Here is a 15,977-nt window from a genome sequence, read left to right on the forward strand (position 1 = left end):
AGTGATCTGGCAGCTTGGTTACGAGCCTTAGATTTTGGTCTGTTCCCAGGGACTTGTGTAGGAGAGGGCTTGGGGCTAAGGGAGGAGAAACAAACAAAACCCCTGTTATCTCTAGTCTAGTGGACTAGAGCAAATGAAATGCTGTGGAGTAGTAAATTGTACAGGGAGGACAGCTCAATGAATTGAGTATTAATTCAATAAATGCATAGGAAAATGGTGTGCCAAGTAGTGACAGTGCCTTCTTCATTTTTCACATTTTACCCTGAAGTGGAAACAAGATGTTATGCCTATTTGAAAACAAAACCAAAAACCCCATAACTTGAGTTAGGATCAGGAGTACAATTTACTTATGCGTAGACAAATGCTGGTGTGACTTCAGAAAATAATTGCTAGGGGACAATAGTTTTATGTTTTTGAAAGGGAAGTAAATGGGAGAGGATTAATCCCACAGAAAACCTGGAACCAATGCAATGAAAAAAGGTAGGGACAGTGAACTGGGAAAGGTTTTTGATTTCATCTTAGGTGAGTTCTGTAATTAACTTTAACCAAAACTACACAACTTGAATGGCCATTGAAAGATACTGAGTTTTAGGAGGTTAATTACCACTTTGTAAAATGGGGCATAGACTCATTGTGTCAGGCCTTCTGTCATGATTTGGTAGGATTAAACATGCCTAGTAAGGAATGTGTTTACTTTGGGTGTATGGGTTGGGGATTTTTTTTCATTTTGTCTTCTGAGTCTTCTAGAATAATACATTATGTAAGATGTTTTTCAGGTGTCCTGTGTACAGGTATTTATGATTTTGTGATATAGTGTCAGATTTTTAATTGGTTTGGCTGTGTTAGCACCCTTGTGCTTGGAAAATCCTGATACAGATAGAATCTAAATCACTTGGATACTTGCTGCATCTTACCCAGAAGAGGTAGGAATGAATATTATAATTGTGGAATTTTAAGATTTATTTATTGGAATGATTAGAGAGCATCACTCTAATGCAGTGAAATTCCTCAAAAACAAATACAGTTAGAGCATTCAATGTTGAGAGTGCCTTTACTATTCAGTTAAATTGCTGCACTAATTAGTAGTAGTCCTTCTGCTGCATTTCATAGCAGGTATTATTAGTAGACAATACTTGTTGCTTTAATTTGTAGATGTATCTGACTTGGTGTTTCTCATCACAAACGTTCAGTCAGACTGAAATCCAGGCAAAGGCCTGTGCAAATTGAACAGTAAACAACATTACAAAATGCTGTAAGGGAACAGTTAACCCAAATTGCACTTTATTTGGACTGTAATAGTACAGAAAGAAGTTTTTTCTTCCTTTGGGAAAGTTAAAACTTGCTTTTGTAATAGCTATGTAAGAGTTTGGAACAAGCAAGACAGTTCTGAGTTTACAGCTATGTCATCTAATCATATTTAAAATCAGTTTGCTTTCTGCAAACAGAAAAATGCCCTGAGCTATCTGCAGTCCCTTCAGAACAGAGCGCTTAGAACAGGAAATAAATTTGTCCAGTAACTCCTATTTTGGAGACTTTTTTGCCAGTTATTTGCTAAACACTCCAGCTCTGCACTCTGGTGTATGCCAATCCATTGGTAGGTTTGTTGAGGAGCCACAGAGGCAGAAATGGGGATGTCTATTCAGCATGGAATGTCTCTCTCCAGCCTTTCTATGTTAAACGTGCCTGCAGGTAACAGGAGGTAGAAATGTTCCAAAGGGCTTTGGAAGCCCACGTGTGGTCCAAAGAATGACATCACCAGCCAGAATACATACCAGCAAATAGCTCTTCCCAGGAGGGGAGAGGAACTTTTGGCATGACTGATTAGCTCCATTTTCTGCTTGGAGTCTGTGTTAATCCAGCTATGTTTAAGCGAGCTTCAGTAGATTAGTCTTCAAAATTGGCAGGAACTGAGATTTTCTGCCTTTCTCAGAAAGGAAGAATGAAATTTGGCAGTATGTATTATTGAGTTCTGCTTAAAACAAGGATTTGAAAAGGGGCTCTGATAGAATTTTGTATAAATCCCTCCCCGCCATCTTCTGCTGCTTTTGCCACAAGGAATGAGTTCACTTGCTAGCCAATTGTGCTTTCTCTTCATTGCTCAGTCACACAAGTGAGATCTGTTTTAAAAACCACTATCCTTCATTAGTATTCCAGATTTTTTAAGGCTCTCAATTGTATTCTTCTTTGAGCAATAAGCATATGTTGTCAATTTGCACTATTGTATTTATTAAATACATTTTTAGAGCTTTGGTTGCATGACTAGAAGCTTCCAATAGCTTTTCAGAAGCTACTGGAAACTTCTGAAGTTTTGTCTGTGATTCGTTACAACTCTTTCCAGTAGCAGTATTTTACTGTTTACTTTGTAGGTTAACAGTACAGATGCAAAAACAAGGAATGCTATCAGGGATGCAATTTTATTTGAAGTACAGCTTAAATGTGAAGAATGCTCTGAAAAAACTCTATGTAATTTAAATCACTGTCCTTAGAACTCTTGTGATTTTTCTTAATTTGCTTTTGTCAAGTGCAAAATTTGTTAAATCAAAACTGCACGTGTTTATGGTTATTTTATATTAATTTAGTGTGGTTGAGTTATATGTAGGAAACAGCCCAGGGTTTCTAATCCCAAACAAAACTCTGCAGCCTGAGTTGATAATCCCTGACTGAACACTGAGACTCTGAATAATTGTCAGGCATGATGGCCAAGGTGAGAACTCTTCACATTAGTACACTGCAGGTGGAGGCATAGGTTACAATTCACAAATGTGAATTAGTGGCAAATAATGAAATGCCTGATACAATTAATTGTAGGAATTGCATTAAAGTCCAGAAAAGACCAATTCTACTTAAAGGGCTTGTGAATCCCTTAGTATATTCTCACCCTGTAGACCAAATGTTTTGTTTTCAATGGCATTGGTGTTGTGAAGGATAACCCCAAGTATTTTCCATGAAGTAGTTGAATTGTCTGGTAGTGTAGAAATACAACTTGGATGCTGTGGTGATTGGTTGCAAGTGCATTTTGGTAGACTGAAAGGGTAAATGAAAAGAACATGATGTCAAGCATTCTTCAAAGGAATTTTCATGATAGAAGGAAGAACATTCCTTTTCCTGTAAACCATCCACCCAGTTCTCCAATTCCTCTATTTTGTGAGGGAGAAATGCAGTGTTGACATGAGGAGGACCATTAAGAATCCTGTGCACTAGGTAGATTGTGATGCATGATGTGCAACTGTATATGAAATGAGTCTTACCCATGTTGTATTTTCAATAATTATCTTATTTACTCTGCAAATAAAGATGTCTTAAAGATTTCAGTTTGGGTACCGCTTGCTGGGTGTCTGAGATATGGATCCTCTATTATCAGTGATGGTGTCCTTTATAGTTTCTTTCTTTTAAAATAAAGTATAGCTAAAGTCTTAGGGAAAAGGTTTTAAAAAAACAACCACGATAAGGAGTAAAAGCAGAGACACAATAAAGCTACCTACTTAGGAGGTATTTGCAAATTTTTGTTTCTTTATATTCAGCAGATTTAATTTCTTTCTTGTTTCACTTCAGCATAAAACTAAAGCACATGTGGTGACCTTAGCTAGGAGCCACTCCATTTCCTCAGCAGCTGCTGTTCCACGCTGCTTGTCTGACAGACGGGGCTAGGTCATGGTTTCCAGAGGACACCCTTGTGGTCATAACCAAGTTGTAAATGTCACTAAGATTGTTCCTGAATGCCTATCACGAGTGTATCCATGATCCTGAAGCAGATAAAGGCAAGGATTCAGTGTGTCTGTGGAAAGCTGCTGTGCAGAGAGCAGCAGCAGGACAGTGCCATGCATCCAGGGGCAGCAGCAGTGCTGTGACAGCTCTCAGTGAGCAGCCCTTTGGTGGAACTGACAGCACGCCTGCAATGATAGGGAGGCCTGTTCCAGCCCCATTAATGCTGTCTTCTATGTGAGCCTGCGGTCTGGAGAGATGATAAATGTTCAGTGATTGATGATTTTATAGTCCCAGGGCACTTGGGATGCTTTCTGGTAGCTGTGAACAATTTTCCCTCCTCCTCTAATTAGGCCTGAGCTTTAGGTTTCTCAACGAGAAGTGACTAGGTGTGAATTGTAAGATAAGGTTTGCACAATGTTTTGAAAAACTTTGGCTACAAAGGAAGTGCAATTTTGAGTGCCAGCTCTTTCATCTTTTGGTACAGAATAAGTGATTCAGTGTGCATTTGGTAAGTCTGAAGGGCAAATGGCACATTCATACCTTTATACAGAAAAGCTGATGGGATTTCCAAATGTCTCAAGGAGAGATTTATGTAATTGGGTTAATTAAAGAATATGTACATCCAAGGACTTCTTTATTTTCCATCTCCTCTGCCTTTGGTATAAGCTTTCAATAAGCCAGTGTTTCCTGACTGTAAAAGGGTTGATCCAAGTCTGGTAAGCTGGCTGTGCTAATGGTAGAAAAATACATAAAAGTATTTCCATTTCAGTGCTCCTTTACAAATTGGATGACAAAGTTGTTTATTTAATCACTATATGGAAGTAAACCTTTTGTCAGTGAGCTGTGCTGGTTAGTAATGTGATAGTGTCAAAATGCCTATTAATGTGTAACATTAATAGCAGGCAGCAAGAAGAAATGGAATTTGTTCTTCTCATCTGCACCAACATTTTTTTCTTAACATCAGTGACTCTTCCTGAACTTTTTACTGTCTTTTATTAATACAAATGGAAAGCTTAAGAAAAAAAAATCAGTTGCAAGTTCTTCAGACTAATTTTACTCTCTGTGGCGAGTGACTTAACACTAAGAGGATTCAAATATCAAAATATCTCTGTATTATTAAATTTTTAGAAATCTTGTCCGTGAGGACACAGCTTATTAAGAAACTATGTGGTTGCTTTTTGATGGGAAGAAAGTAATATGTGGGCAGAGAATAATTTCTGTGAAATAGACCTGAAAGCCAACTTTTGTGATTAATGACCAATTGTGACTTTGCACATTTAATTAGGAAAGTGTCATTACACTCAATTAGCAGGGCTGCCAAATAATCTGTTTAATACTCTGGTCTTTTTTTCTCTAGGGTTTTGCAGACAGTCCTCATTACAGTGATCACTTGAATGACAGTCGATTAGGGCCTCATGAAGGATTGTCCCCGACACCTTTCATGAACTCCAATCTGATGGGTAAGTAGGTAATTCTTTACGAGTATCCCCTCAAAGCCTCTTTGGTCAGAAAGAGACATTTTTCATTCCCTTGTCTAGGCCTGACATGTCAAGCATCTGGAAGTTGCTCTGTTTCTTATAGCAACACTGACTTTCATATTCAAATCTTTTTATGTTGGGTGAGTTCCTCATAAAGGACATTATCCAGGACTTTTTAAAAGAAGGAAATATCAAGATTTTCTTAAGATAATCTAGTAATCTGATATATTTTGATTTGGTGTAAATTCTAAGTTATTTTAAAAATTATTTTTCCTTAGTTTTGTTTGAGTAGACATTTATAGCAATTTTTTATTTGTGCATTGAAATTTTTTTTTTTCTAAAATTCAGTTCTTGAGCTACCTACCAATTTACTGTAGGCTTCTCTTCAGGTAATAATTTGAGGACTTGCTTCTTTTTTTGATTTCTTAATTTCTTTTATATTTGTTGTATTAGAAACTGTCACTCTCAAGAAATAGATGGAAATTCCTGTTTTCAGAGTTATTTAACATTTTCTGCTTTTGAAACTGGAAAAAAAGCAAGGAAAGGGTAGTGTATTATATTGTGGACTTAGGTATTGAAAGCTTTCTTTCATTGCCTGCATTTTGTGTTACCTGAAATATATTAATGTGCTGATGGTATTGGCTGAAAAATCTCCTTTTGTGTCTTCTAGCTGGGAACATAAAACTGTTGATTTTGAAATATTTAATTTGGCAATACATGGTCTTGGGACCAGGTTTAAAATGTTTTTTTGGGGATCATTTTGTTTTTCAGGAGACTGAATATTTGTTCTGAATTTGTACATTTCACATTGTTTCACTTCCATATTCCGCATCTTGTAGACATGACCTATTTTGTGATCTCAGTATTGTCCTTTTAAGACACAGCCATGGTAATCTAAGTGGATTACCTAAATCCAAATCCTGGTGGTCTGCAATTTCTTTTGGAAATCTTTCTACTTTGCTCAGTCTTTGTTTACTACTTTAATTTTCTCTGAAACAGAGACAGACGAAGCTCAGCTGAAAACAGCATTTTGTTTCAACTTCATATGCAAATCTGAAAACAGGCAATTTTAAAATACTCATCTCTGTAGACTTTGGTTAGAGAGAGGACATGTCAATTGGTCAATGACCTTCTATCTGAAGACAGCAAAGCTAAAATGTAGCAGTTATTTTGATAAAGCAAAGTAGACTTTCCCCAAATACTCTTTCAAACTTATCTTTTCAGTTTTCTGCTAAAAAAGAAAAAAAGACAAGTTACTTCAATTGCTTCTCCAGTATTTTGATCAGTAGCATGTATGGAATATCTCTAGATATTGTATCTGATACTGATTTTATTTTACTAATATATGTAGCAAAGATTAATTTTTTTTTTAATTTCTGTTACCAAAGGCAAATTGATTGCTCATGCTATTAATTTATACCATCTAAATTCTAAACAATATATGCCTTTAAATATATGACACAAATAATTGGTGTAACTGTATCTTCTTGTCTTTTCATTTTTATTGAACAGATGATTCTATTAGACATAATAGAATTACATCATTAATACAGATTTGAGAAAATGCCTTCATTTAGATGGTTTTGTAGACAGGATTAACAAATTGCAAGATATGTATGTGTCAGTCACCCAAAGCAGCTGAGAACTGAAATAGTTTTTTAAAGCTTTGTGGCTAATAGTTCTTAGGGATTTTATTTTCTTGCAGCAAAAGCACTTCATTTTCATCTCTATGCAGCCAAGAATTATAGAAAGCTTTCAGTATATATCTCTAAATTATCTTCACATCAAAACTCTAAAAGTATGCCTTTAAAAGTATTCCACTTACGTTTTTTTTGGCTTGTCATAACAAAAAATTTTGTTCATTTTACTTATATTACTCTATAGGATACAGCTTGTATAATATACCTTCACATCCTTAATTTTTCTGTTGTAATTTATTTGATGGTGAAATTTTGGAGAGAAGAATGATAAAAGCTACATGAAAAAATAATAGAGTAATACTTTTCTGTGTGGTACTACTGTGTTTATAGTTTCTTTATCTATTATTGAAAAGAAAAATGGTAATTCTTCTGAAGATTTTTTAGACAAAAAGGTGTTATACAGTTTTTTTCATGTCAAATTGTGTTCCCATAAACAGAATGAGCACATTTATTTTATTAGCTAATGTACACATACAATATTTAAGACATTGGTTCATTATTTTGTGATCTTTGGAGTTTAAAAGGAGATGGACAGAGGATAAAACATGAACTTGATGAGCTTATAGGAAATACCTCACTAGCTAATAGCAGTGGTTGATCATCTGGGGTTCCACAAGCAAGATCTAAGAAATACATCCCTTCCCAAAATTTTATCATGACTGAAATACATTTCTGAAATAGTTAAAGACTATTAAAAAAGAAGAAGAGAGAGAGCAACAACATATTTCACCATTGCTGTCAACACTTAAGAGTACCATTAAAAGAAAGAATTGTGTGTCAAGGGGATGTTGTTGTTTTGTGTATTATGTTCAACCGTAAGCATATTTGCCTGAAGAGATAGTGGATTATAAAGTGCCACTGTCTTTCATGATGGAGCTCTCAAACATTTTAATGATCTTGTACATTGCAAAAGAGAGAAATTTTGTCTAACAAGAGTTGATAATGATTCAATAATGAACAATTTACCACAGAAAGATGCATTTCCATATTCATTTAGATATTTTTTTGAAGTGTTTTGCAGAGGAAGTAAAGCTATTATGCTGGATTGGTTAGTGTTCCTCACTAATGAATTCCAGAATTATCGTGTTGATTTGGTAGTATAAAAAAAGAAGGCTGTTTCTTATATTTTGAGTGAAACCACTGCATCGTCTTGGGACCAGCAGAGTCTGTTGGTATCCATAGAGATATGTAGAAAATCAGGCTAAGATATATTGGTGGTATTGTAGCTCCATTTAGACTTGATAATCTTTGCTTATTCAACACTTCTCTTTTAATTACATTCTAGAAAACTATTCACAAGGATATGAGATTCTTTTCTCTGTAATTATGCTGCCTTTTAGTACTCTGCACTTGCAAGGAGAGGTCAGTTTTTGCTAGGACCCTTCAAGCATGTGATATTGTGTTGTCTGTTTTACTGTTCCCTGGACTTTATTCTCCTGAGCTTTTTTACTACTACTTACTGGGAAGAAAGAAAGCAGATTATTCTTGAATATAGTTTAAGGGGTTTTTGTTGGTCTGTCTTGAAAATTTGAAGTGGGTGAATTACTTTCTTTTGTGTGCCTGTCTTTCCACAAGAGGTAGAAAGGATAACAGCCAAACTTTTGTGCTCCATGTTCATCATCTGTGTGCTGCACAAGGTGGCATATGACAAAAAGTCAAAAAGTTTAGTCAATAGTGAGTGAGAAGACAGTGGTTGAATATTAGCTTGCAATGTTGGAATCAGTCCCTTGAAGTAGGAAGTGAGATCATTCTTCAAAGTTTTCTTTCTAATGTATTTCACTGTTTTCTCATTATTTCATTAGCAAGTTGCTTTAAAGTTTAGTTGGGTTACATTTTAGAACTCTAGGTGTTTCTGAACTAGCTTCATTTACTGTTTATAATGTGAATATAAAGGTTTTCTGATTATTCTGTTTGAAATAAATACATGAAAGAGCCAAAGGTAGTACTGGTAAAGGGAAACAGAGTAATTAATACGTGTTGGGGTTTTTGCAGTGTAACTTTTTTTCCTATTGGTTGTACTTGATGCACTTGGGGCCCTTGGGTGGTTTGTCATCAACCATCACAAAACAGGGTTTCTGTCTAAATTACGTCTACATACACCATTAATTTTACCTTCTCTTACTGGTTAGCAGTCTGGTTCCAGTGTAGCAGGAGTTAATAGGTTATGTGTTGGGTAGAAGCTGCCATGTGAAGGGTGGCAGGAACAGGGAGGTGCTTCATGGGTAGAAGCCAAGTTTTAAGAATTTTCAAAGCCAGTCTTAGGGTTACTGTGAAATTCACAATGGATTTTATGTATTAATCATATGAATGAGATCAATATCTGGATTGGGATGCCTTCTGGTTTTAGAGTTACTATTCATTTAATTGACTTGATTCCCTGATTGTACAGGTTTCTAAGAATGGCTGGGCTTCTGCCAGTGCATCTTTCAAACTGAAATTGCTGTTTCAATTTTTACTGTGAAATCTATTATTTGACTTGTAATTTAAGCACTCCAGTTGGCTTGGATAGAGTAGGTACTTTTAAAGGTGAACATTGGAGGGGCATTTTTTGAAGTGACATGGTAGATAGCTGAAGTTTCTGTAAGAGTTCCAGTGCTGATGTAGTTCCTGGACAGCTGATGTAATCTTTTAAAACCATAATATGTGGAAGGTTATTGTCAGTAAAAGGAGAGGCTTTGGAACTTTTAAAATACAATTAAAAGGCAGTGTGCATCTGAATTGGTACTCAGTTAAGAGTCTAACTAATCTTCAGGAAAATTGCTAGTTTTCTTCCTCAGTAACCCTTCAATAAAATAATTTTGGAATTGAAGACAGAGATCTTGTTATCAAATGACTTTATAATGGTGAAAGCAATAATAGGAAACCAGCAAGGGTAAATAGTTATTAAAATAGCACACATTAAGAATGATGCCATTATAGTTTTTGCTAGGAATCTTGTCTTAATTACCTTTTAGGAAGGGAGAGGGCAGATGCAAGTAGGGAGTTGGCAGACCCTCTATTTGTCCAAAATAATAGTTAGGTTTCCTTGAATTGCTTTTTATAGTCATTAATATTTCAACACATGAAAAAAACCCAGGCATCACAATGGAAATTATCTCCAGAGATATGAGTAATAGCAAGATTGATCTGAAATAATTTATATGCAGTTACATTGTTATTAACTTGGAGAATGGTGGGGACAGAGTATTTTATATCCTTTGGAGAATTCATTAGGAAGAAAGAGGAAAATGTTAAAATAAGAAAATGACAAAACAGTGACATAAAAGATTATCACAAGTGCTTTAGTCCATCTCATTTTACAGGGCAGTAAGTTGAAAGAGAACTGTAAAAGGCTACCTGATAAGCTTTACATTCTGCATAGTTATCTGTCAAATATTACTGAGTTTAGAAAAACTTTCCCTAGTAAAAAAACCATGAGTATAGGATCATCCACAGTTACAATAAATACTTAGAGGCATTGGCACTGAGTCCCCCACAAGCCATAGACTGTCAACTTCCCATGCTGAAAAAATTCCTTAACATTCACTTTGCATAACTGTATTGTGCAATTTCACAGTATTATGTTAACATTTCATTTAATCACTTACTGTTTTGATTATTAAAACTAAAAATACTGAGTTCATGGCTCACCTCTATGAAATGCATGATGGCTACCTTTCACTAAGTGTTGCCATTGCTTCACCCCAGTAAAGCTTCTTGTCTTCTGGCTTCTGATAGGCTTATGTTTTTTTAATAATTGGTATTTTCCAAATCATTGCATATAATGAATCTGGAAAATGGAAGATTTCCATTTAAGCCCCCTTCTAAGATTGTTGCTTTTCCTTTTGGGGCATGTCACTCTGTTTTGAATTGATGCTGGTTTTATATGATATAGATTGGCTAAAAGTCTATTGTGGCTTTCATAGTATTTTGGGTTTTATAATGCAATTTCAAACCCAGAGTATCATTTTAAGTTAAATTTTATTTATTTCTTCCTGTTTGCCAGATAATTATTTGAATAATTTATTTTGCATATGAATATATAAAACCACCATAAATAAATTGAGGTTCCTTTTAGTTTGTTTCTGTTTTGAATGCTAGCACTCCTTTTGTTCTGGAGTGTTTGTGCATCTGGCTGTGTTGGGCAGCTCTCAGACCTGGGCTCTGACACCCTGGTTACTGCCAGCACACAGCCTCTGCTCTGTGGGCTGAAGCTTTCTAGAGTTGCAGTGTTTTCTATCTGTTCATACAGTTTCAGATTTATCTTTTATTTTTTTCCCCAGGTATTACATTAAATAAATTCCACTCACACCGAAGAATTGCTCTCATCTGCTCTTAATTTTCCTTTTGTGAAAGCTAATGGGTTTCTGGGAAATTAAATTACACAGTCATTTAGTGAAAGTGCTAAGTGCAGGGCATTTTTACCCTTGGGTTTTTGCTCACAAGAGCGTGTGTTAAGCTTAGTTTTCCCTTCTGTTTACGGTAATATTTCAATCAAATAGCTTTTCCAACATCTCTTTACCTCCAGTAATGCACGGGGCTCTGTGCAGGCGCGGCGGGGCTCGTGTCCTCGGCACGTTCTGCTGTAGCAGGTGTCTGCCTGTGCTCTCTGCCCCTCGAGACTTTGGTCTGTCTCCTGGTGAGCAGCTGTGGCAGAGGGGCCCTGGCAGTGCTCCTCAGGTGGTGCTCAGGTGTGGCTGTGCCAGGTAGGTGTGTGGGCACAGCTGCCTGTCCCTCTGCTGCCCTGGGCAGCTCGGGGCACAGGGGGTGAGCAGGGGAGCAGGTGCAGGGGGGGCAGCCTTCCCCCCTCCCTCTGATCCACTGCCTGCAGGGCTGTGCTGCAGTGCTCAGGCTCCTCATCCTCAGCCATTCTCGAGCACTGTGCACCTTTAGACTGTTTTTGCATCTCTGGATCAACGTTGGAGTTGTTGGCAGGTTTAGCCTGCAGTTCTGTGGTTCAAGGAAGAAACCAGAAAGGTTTTCTTTCTGTCAAGTAAGCGAGTGAATAAATTCTTGGAAACCCATCAAGCTGTACCATTAAACATTGTGCTAGGAAGAGGTGATGATTGCTTTTCATTGGATACTATTGGTGCCACAGGTATGTTACAATCCACAGTGTGTCCCACAGGCAGAATTGCAGCTCTGGTGGTCCATGGACAGTGGTGGTGCTTGCACTGTGCACTAATGGGAGGAAAAAATGAGACATAGTGCTAATTGTGTTGGAAGAAGATGAAATGTTGCCTTCTTCAAAATGGTCTCACACTTGAGCCCAGTTTTTTTGCCATACTCAGTACTTTTGAATTGCCAGTCTGGGAATAAATATGCAAAGTCTGTGGCTTTTACATTTTGAAATATTTTAGTTCTGATAAAATTTGTTCTGCCAAGCTTGGGTTTTAGTTAATGTAGTCTGATACATTTGAGTGTTGATTTATTCACAGTGTACTCTGCCTTTGAAAAGGGGAATAAATAGTAATCTGATGAAATTTTTAAGTCTTGTATTTCCTCTTTGTTATAACATGTCAGTTTAGCTGCTGCAGGGTATGTTTATCTGTTACAAGGCTCATCAGTGCATGAAATGCTGAAAGGGCATATTTCTCTCCTGTGGTTCCTGCCATCCCTGGGCACTTGTAGATGTGTTCCAGTGGATGGGATCAGCTGGGTGAAACTGTAGGATTTTAAATTTGAGTCTGTCTGAAGGCGCCAAGCCCTCTTCTAGGGAGGAGGGGTGATTCTTCCCATACTGGTGATGTAACTTCCCCATGAGGCAATTGCTTAGGGATCTACATAATAACTATTATCCTGTTCAAATAGGAGGCTGTAGAAAGCTCACTGGTGATTAAAAGATAATTTTGTAATTTTTCATGGCTTGTCTTTGTTTTGTAATAAAGATGTTTGCTTATCACCAGGTGCATAAAAATCACTTATTTAATCTCTATTTCATTCTATTAATTTTTTTTCATTCTTGTGTTGCAAATAGCTGTAGCCTGGGAGTTGCTGGCAGCCCAGTTTTTAATAAATGCCTGTATCCCGTGATTGAATTCTGAACTGATCAACCAAAATGTTCTAACTAGGCTGCTCATGCCAAAACAAGTGGCTTTAGTGATTTGGGATATTTTATATTTGAATTAATATGATTTTGAAGTTCCTAATAGTTTTCTTTAGAGATTGGGTTTTAGTGAGTCAAATGTTTTCTGCTGCTGGAAACCTGACTTTGTTTAGATAACAAACATCTCAGAGGGGAAAACAAACCAGATGAAAATAAAAGATGTAGTTTTATTTTTCAGGTGTACAGGGCTGTTGGACCTCTAATACTATGATTTTTATAAGTTGCCAGAGCAGCTGCTGCATTTTCCATAGACCTGTAAGATGCTGTAGGTGTGCAGTGCTTCAGCTACATAATAGATGAATAGGAAAAGTATCATCAAAAGAAAACAAAATTTTTACATTTGAATTTGATGGTAACATCTGGATGCTTTCACTTCAATCTAATATTTTACCCAAGTTTTGTTTTGGAAAAGTGGATGAAAGAATTTAGTGTACCAGAAATGTGCAAAGACCAGAGGAACAGCAACTCTTTCTGTTAAGAGATGGTTGTATCTTGCTTTATTTGCTGTCTTGGTTGCTGGCTTTTAATATTTTTTCCTGGAGTCTGTCAGAATTGTAGCTTTCACAGAGGTGAAAGCAGCTTCTGTCACTCTGTGTGTAAATTGGGAAGTCAGATGAAAATTCTGTACAGTTATTTCCTTGGTGTCCCCATGGATAAATAATGTGTGTGGCAGCTTTGCCAGGGTGGCATTTGGTGGAGGGAAGGTGCTGTGTGCTTGGAGTTTTTTTGGAAGGTGCTCACAGATCCTCCATCTAAAGATGAAATACGAGGGAGAGTTGATGCGTAGTTTTATGTGACAATGTGTAACATATCCAATTAAAAAACACTATTTGGGTGTACTGATCCTGATTCTTTTAAAGAAAGCAATAGCTATAAATTGAGAGATAAAAAAGATTCGTTCCAATGGGAATGAGGAAGAAGCACGGTGGTTACTATTGAGATGGGTTGGCTGATTTAAAAGTTTTTTGTAAAACTGGCAAAGTCTGGCTGTGAGACTTAAAAGTGCTAGGATACCAAATGCAATAAAATATGTAATGTGTAATGTACAATGTGTAAATTCAAATTTGAATTGTGCAGACCATGGGCAGAAGTAGTGAGATCATCACAATAATTGCAGTGAAATTTTAATTTACTTCCCATTTTAATAGGGACCTCTAAAACAATCTGGCCTTTTGGATACATGCAATACAAATAAGGCATCTTGCACTGTCTTCCTCTTATACAATGGGACATAGAAAACACAAGTCTGGAGAATAATGTGTGACTTGTTAGCAGTCTTGTAAACTTCAAGGCTAATCCCTAGGGTCTATGCTGAATACCTAAGTGCATGACTGTATCATAAATAAACTTGTATCATGTTTGAAAAATGTTCTGCAGTGGTAGGAAGGCGTGTGCTTGTATGCTCTTTATCAGGATTCTGCAGTTTTAAGTATGTTTGTTCCATGGTAGAAGCAAAGAGAAGTTGTCCTACTATTTTGATGTGATAAATACCACTTGTGTTTCTGACTGAATTAATTTCTTTCCTATTACATCATCTATTTATTTCACGTATTGCTGGTCCATTACAAGCTGTCACCTCAAATTTAATTTATTTATATATTAGTTTGAAGCCTTGAGGTACTTCCCAACTTAAACTGATTGATCTGCTAGAATTAAGATTTGCAAAAATAAACTACTTACAGAACCATATTTCTTAAATTATGCCTTACCTGTCTTAAGAGTTGCATTGCATTATGAAATACTGTAGAGAATTTTCTGATCATGTAATTCTAACTTCAAAGGAGTTTGCAGAAGCTCCTATGTGAGCTATACTAAAGAAAGCAGTTTGTCACACCTTAATATTCTACCTATCTGTCAAAAAATGAGAACTTCTCCCCCATATTTATAAGTTTGTTTTGCTGTAATTTTAGAGGAGTTTTCATTTCCTTATGGATGTGCTTTATTGTTTTATAGTTTCAAGTTTGAAAGGTACTGGAATTGATACAGATATGCTAGATCACAAACTAAGCTCTTGCTTATTTTCCAGGGTACAGTTTTTACTTTATATTTAGAGAAATAGAATCCTTTGCCCTGGCATGAATTAGATCTTTTTTCTCAATGATAGGTGAGGTATTGTGTTTTTTTTGTTGTTGGTTTTGGGTTTTTTTTTTTTTGCAGTGCTGTGTTCTGTGTTGAAAGATTGGCTAATATATTTCACCATTAGTGAAAAAATTTTTCTTTGCATCTTCTCGATTGATATTTTTAAGCTTAAGATGAATGTCACTAGCATTAGTAGCATTTAAAAATTATTTTGGATCTAACAAAGCTGAGAAATGCACATGCCTTGTTTTTGTGTGTGTCTGAATGCCATCACTTTGCAGGGTGAGCACAGCCTGGAGTTCATGCCATGCTCGGCTCCCCTTGCGCCGTGCGCGGTTCTTGCCCGGCATCCTGGGGGCTTGAGGGTTATTTTGTTTTGTTTGATTACAGAGTGGTGGGAGGAGGAGCCATGATTGCCTTGTCTTTCTGAGACTTGGCTGCATTTTTAAAATTTTTTTGTTCACTGCTTTTATTCATCAGTGACAATTTATAAACAGTGCATGTTTCACAATGATTTCAGCCTTGAGTGCCAAACAACTGTATGATTTTGTTCCTTTGTTTGACAGCTATCTGGCACTCAGCCCTGGGCACAATTATAACAAATAGTTTTGTCCAGTGTACTTGTATGTTCTGTATTTCAATTGCATTTTTGCTATTACATTAGAAATGTATCTTCCTAGAAATGTGGTTCAAAAGGTACATGGTGAAAAAAACCAAAACAAACCCTTTTAAAATCTGCTAAAGGAATTGAGTATAAATTTGTTCCATCAGTATTTTATAGTTGGGGGTGGACTGTAGGGTAAACAAAGAGGGGCCAGTAGAAAAATACTGCTGGGTTTAGTTGGTTCAGTTGCACAGTTACAAACTATAGAAAAGAATATGGTTTGTTGGCAGGAGGAAAAAGCCCATGTGTTTCTCCAGTTGGTAACC

The 15,977-nt window shown here is 36.5% G+C and overlaps 1 protein-coding gene across 6 annotated transcripts in view; it reads left to right on the forward strand.

Annotated features, from left to right (window-relative positions):
* The window catches only part of TCF12 (transcription factor 12), a 158,159-nt gene that overhangs the window by 47,740 nt on the left and 94,442 nt on the right, over positions 1 to 15,977 (forward strand). For all 6 annotated transcript variants that reach the window (XM_079318101.1, XM_079318097.1, XM_079318100.1 and 3 more), the window contains exon 6: positions 5,063 to 5,165. In XM_079318101.1, the coding sequence (XP_079174227.1) occupies positions 5,063 to 5,165 (103 nt within the window). The remainder of the gene's footprint in view (positions 1 to 5,062; positions 5,166 to 15,977) is intronic.

Source organism: Erithacus rubecula (genome assembly GCF_903797595.1).
Source record: "Erithacus rubecula genome assembly, chromosome: 14".
Lineage (NCBI taxonomy): Eukaryota > Metazoa > Chordata > Aves > Passeriformes > Muscicapidae > Erithacus > Erithacus rubecula.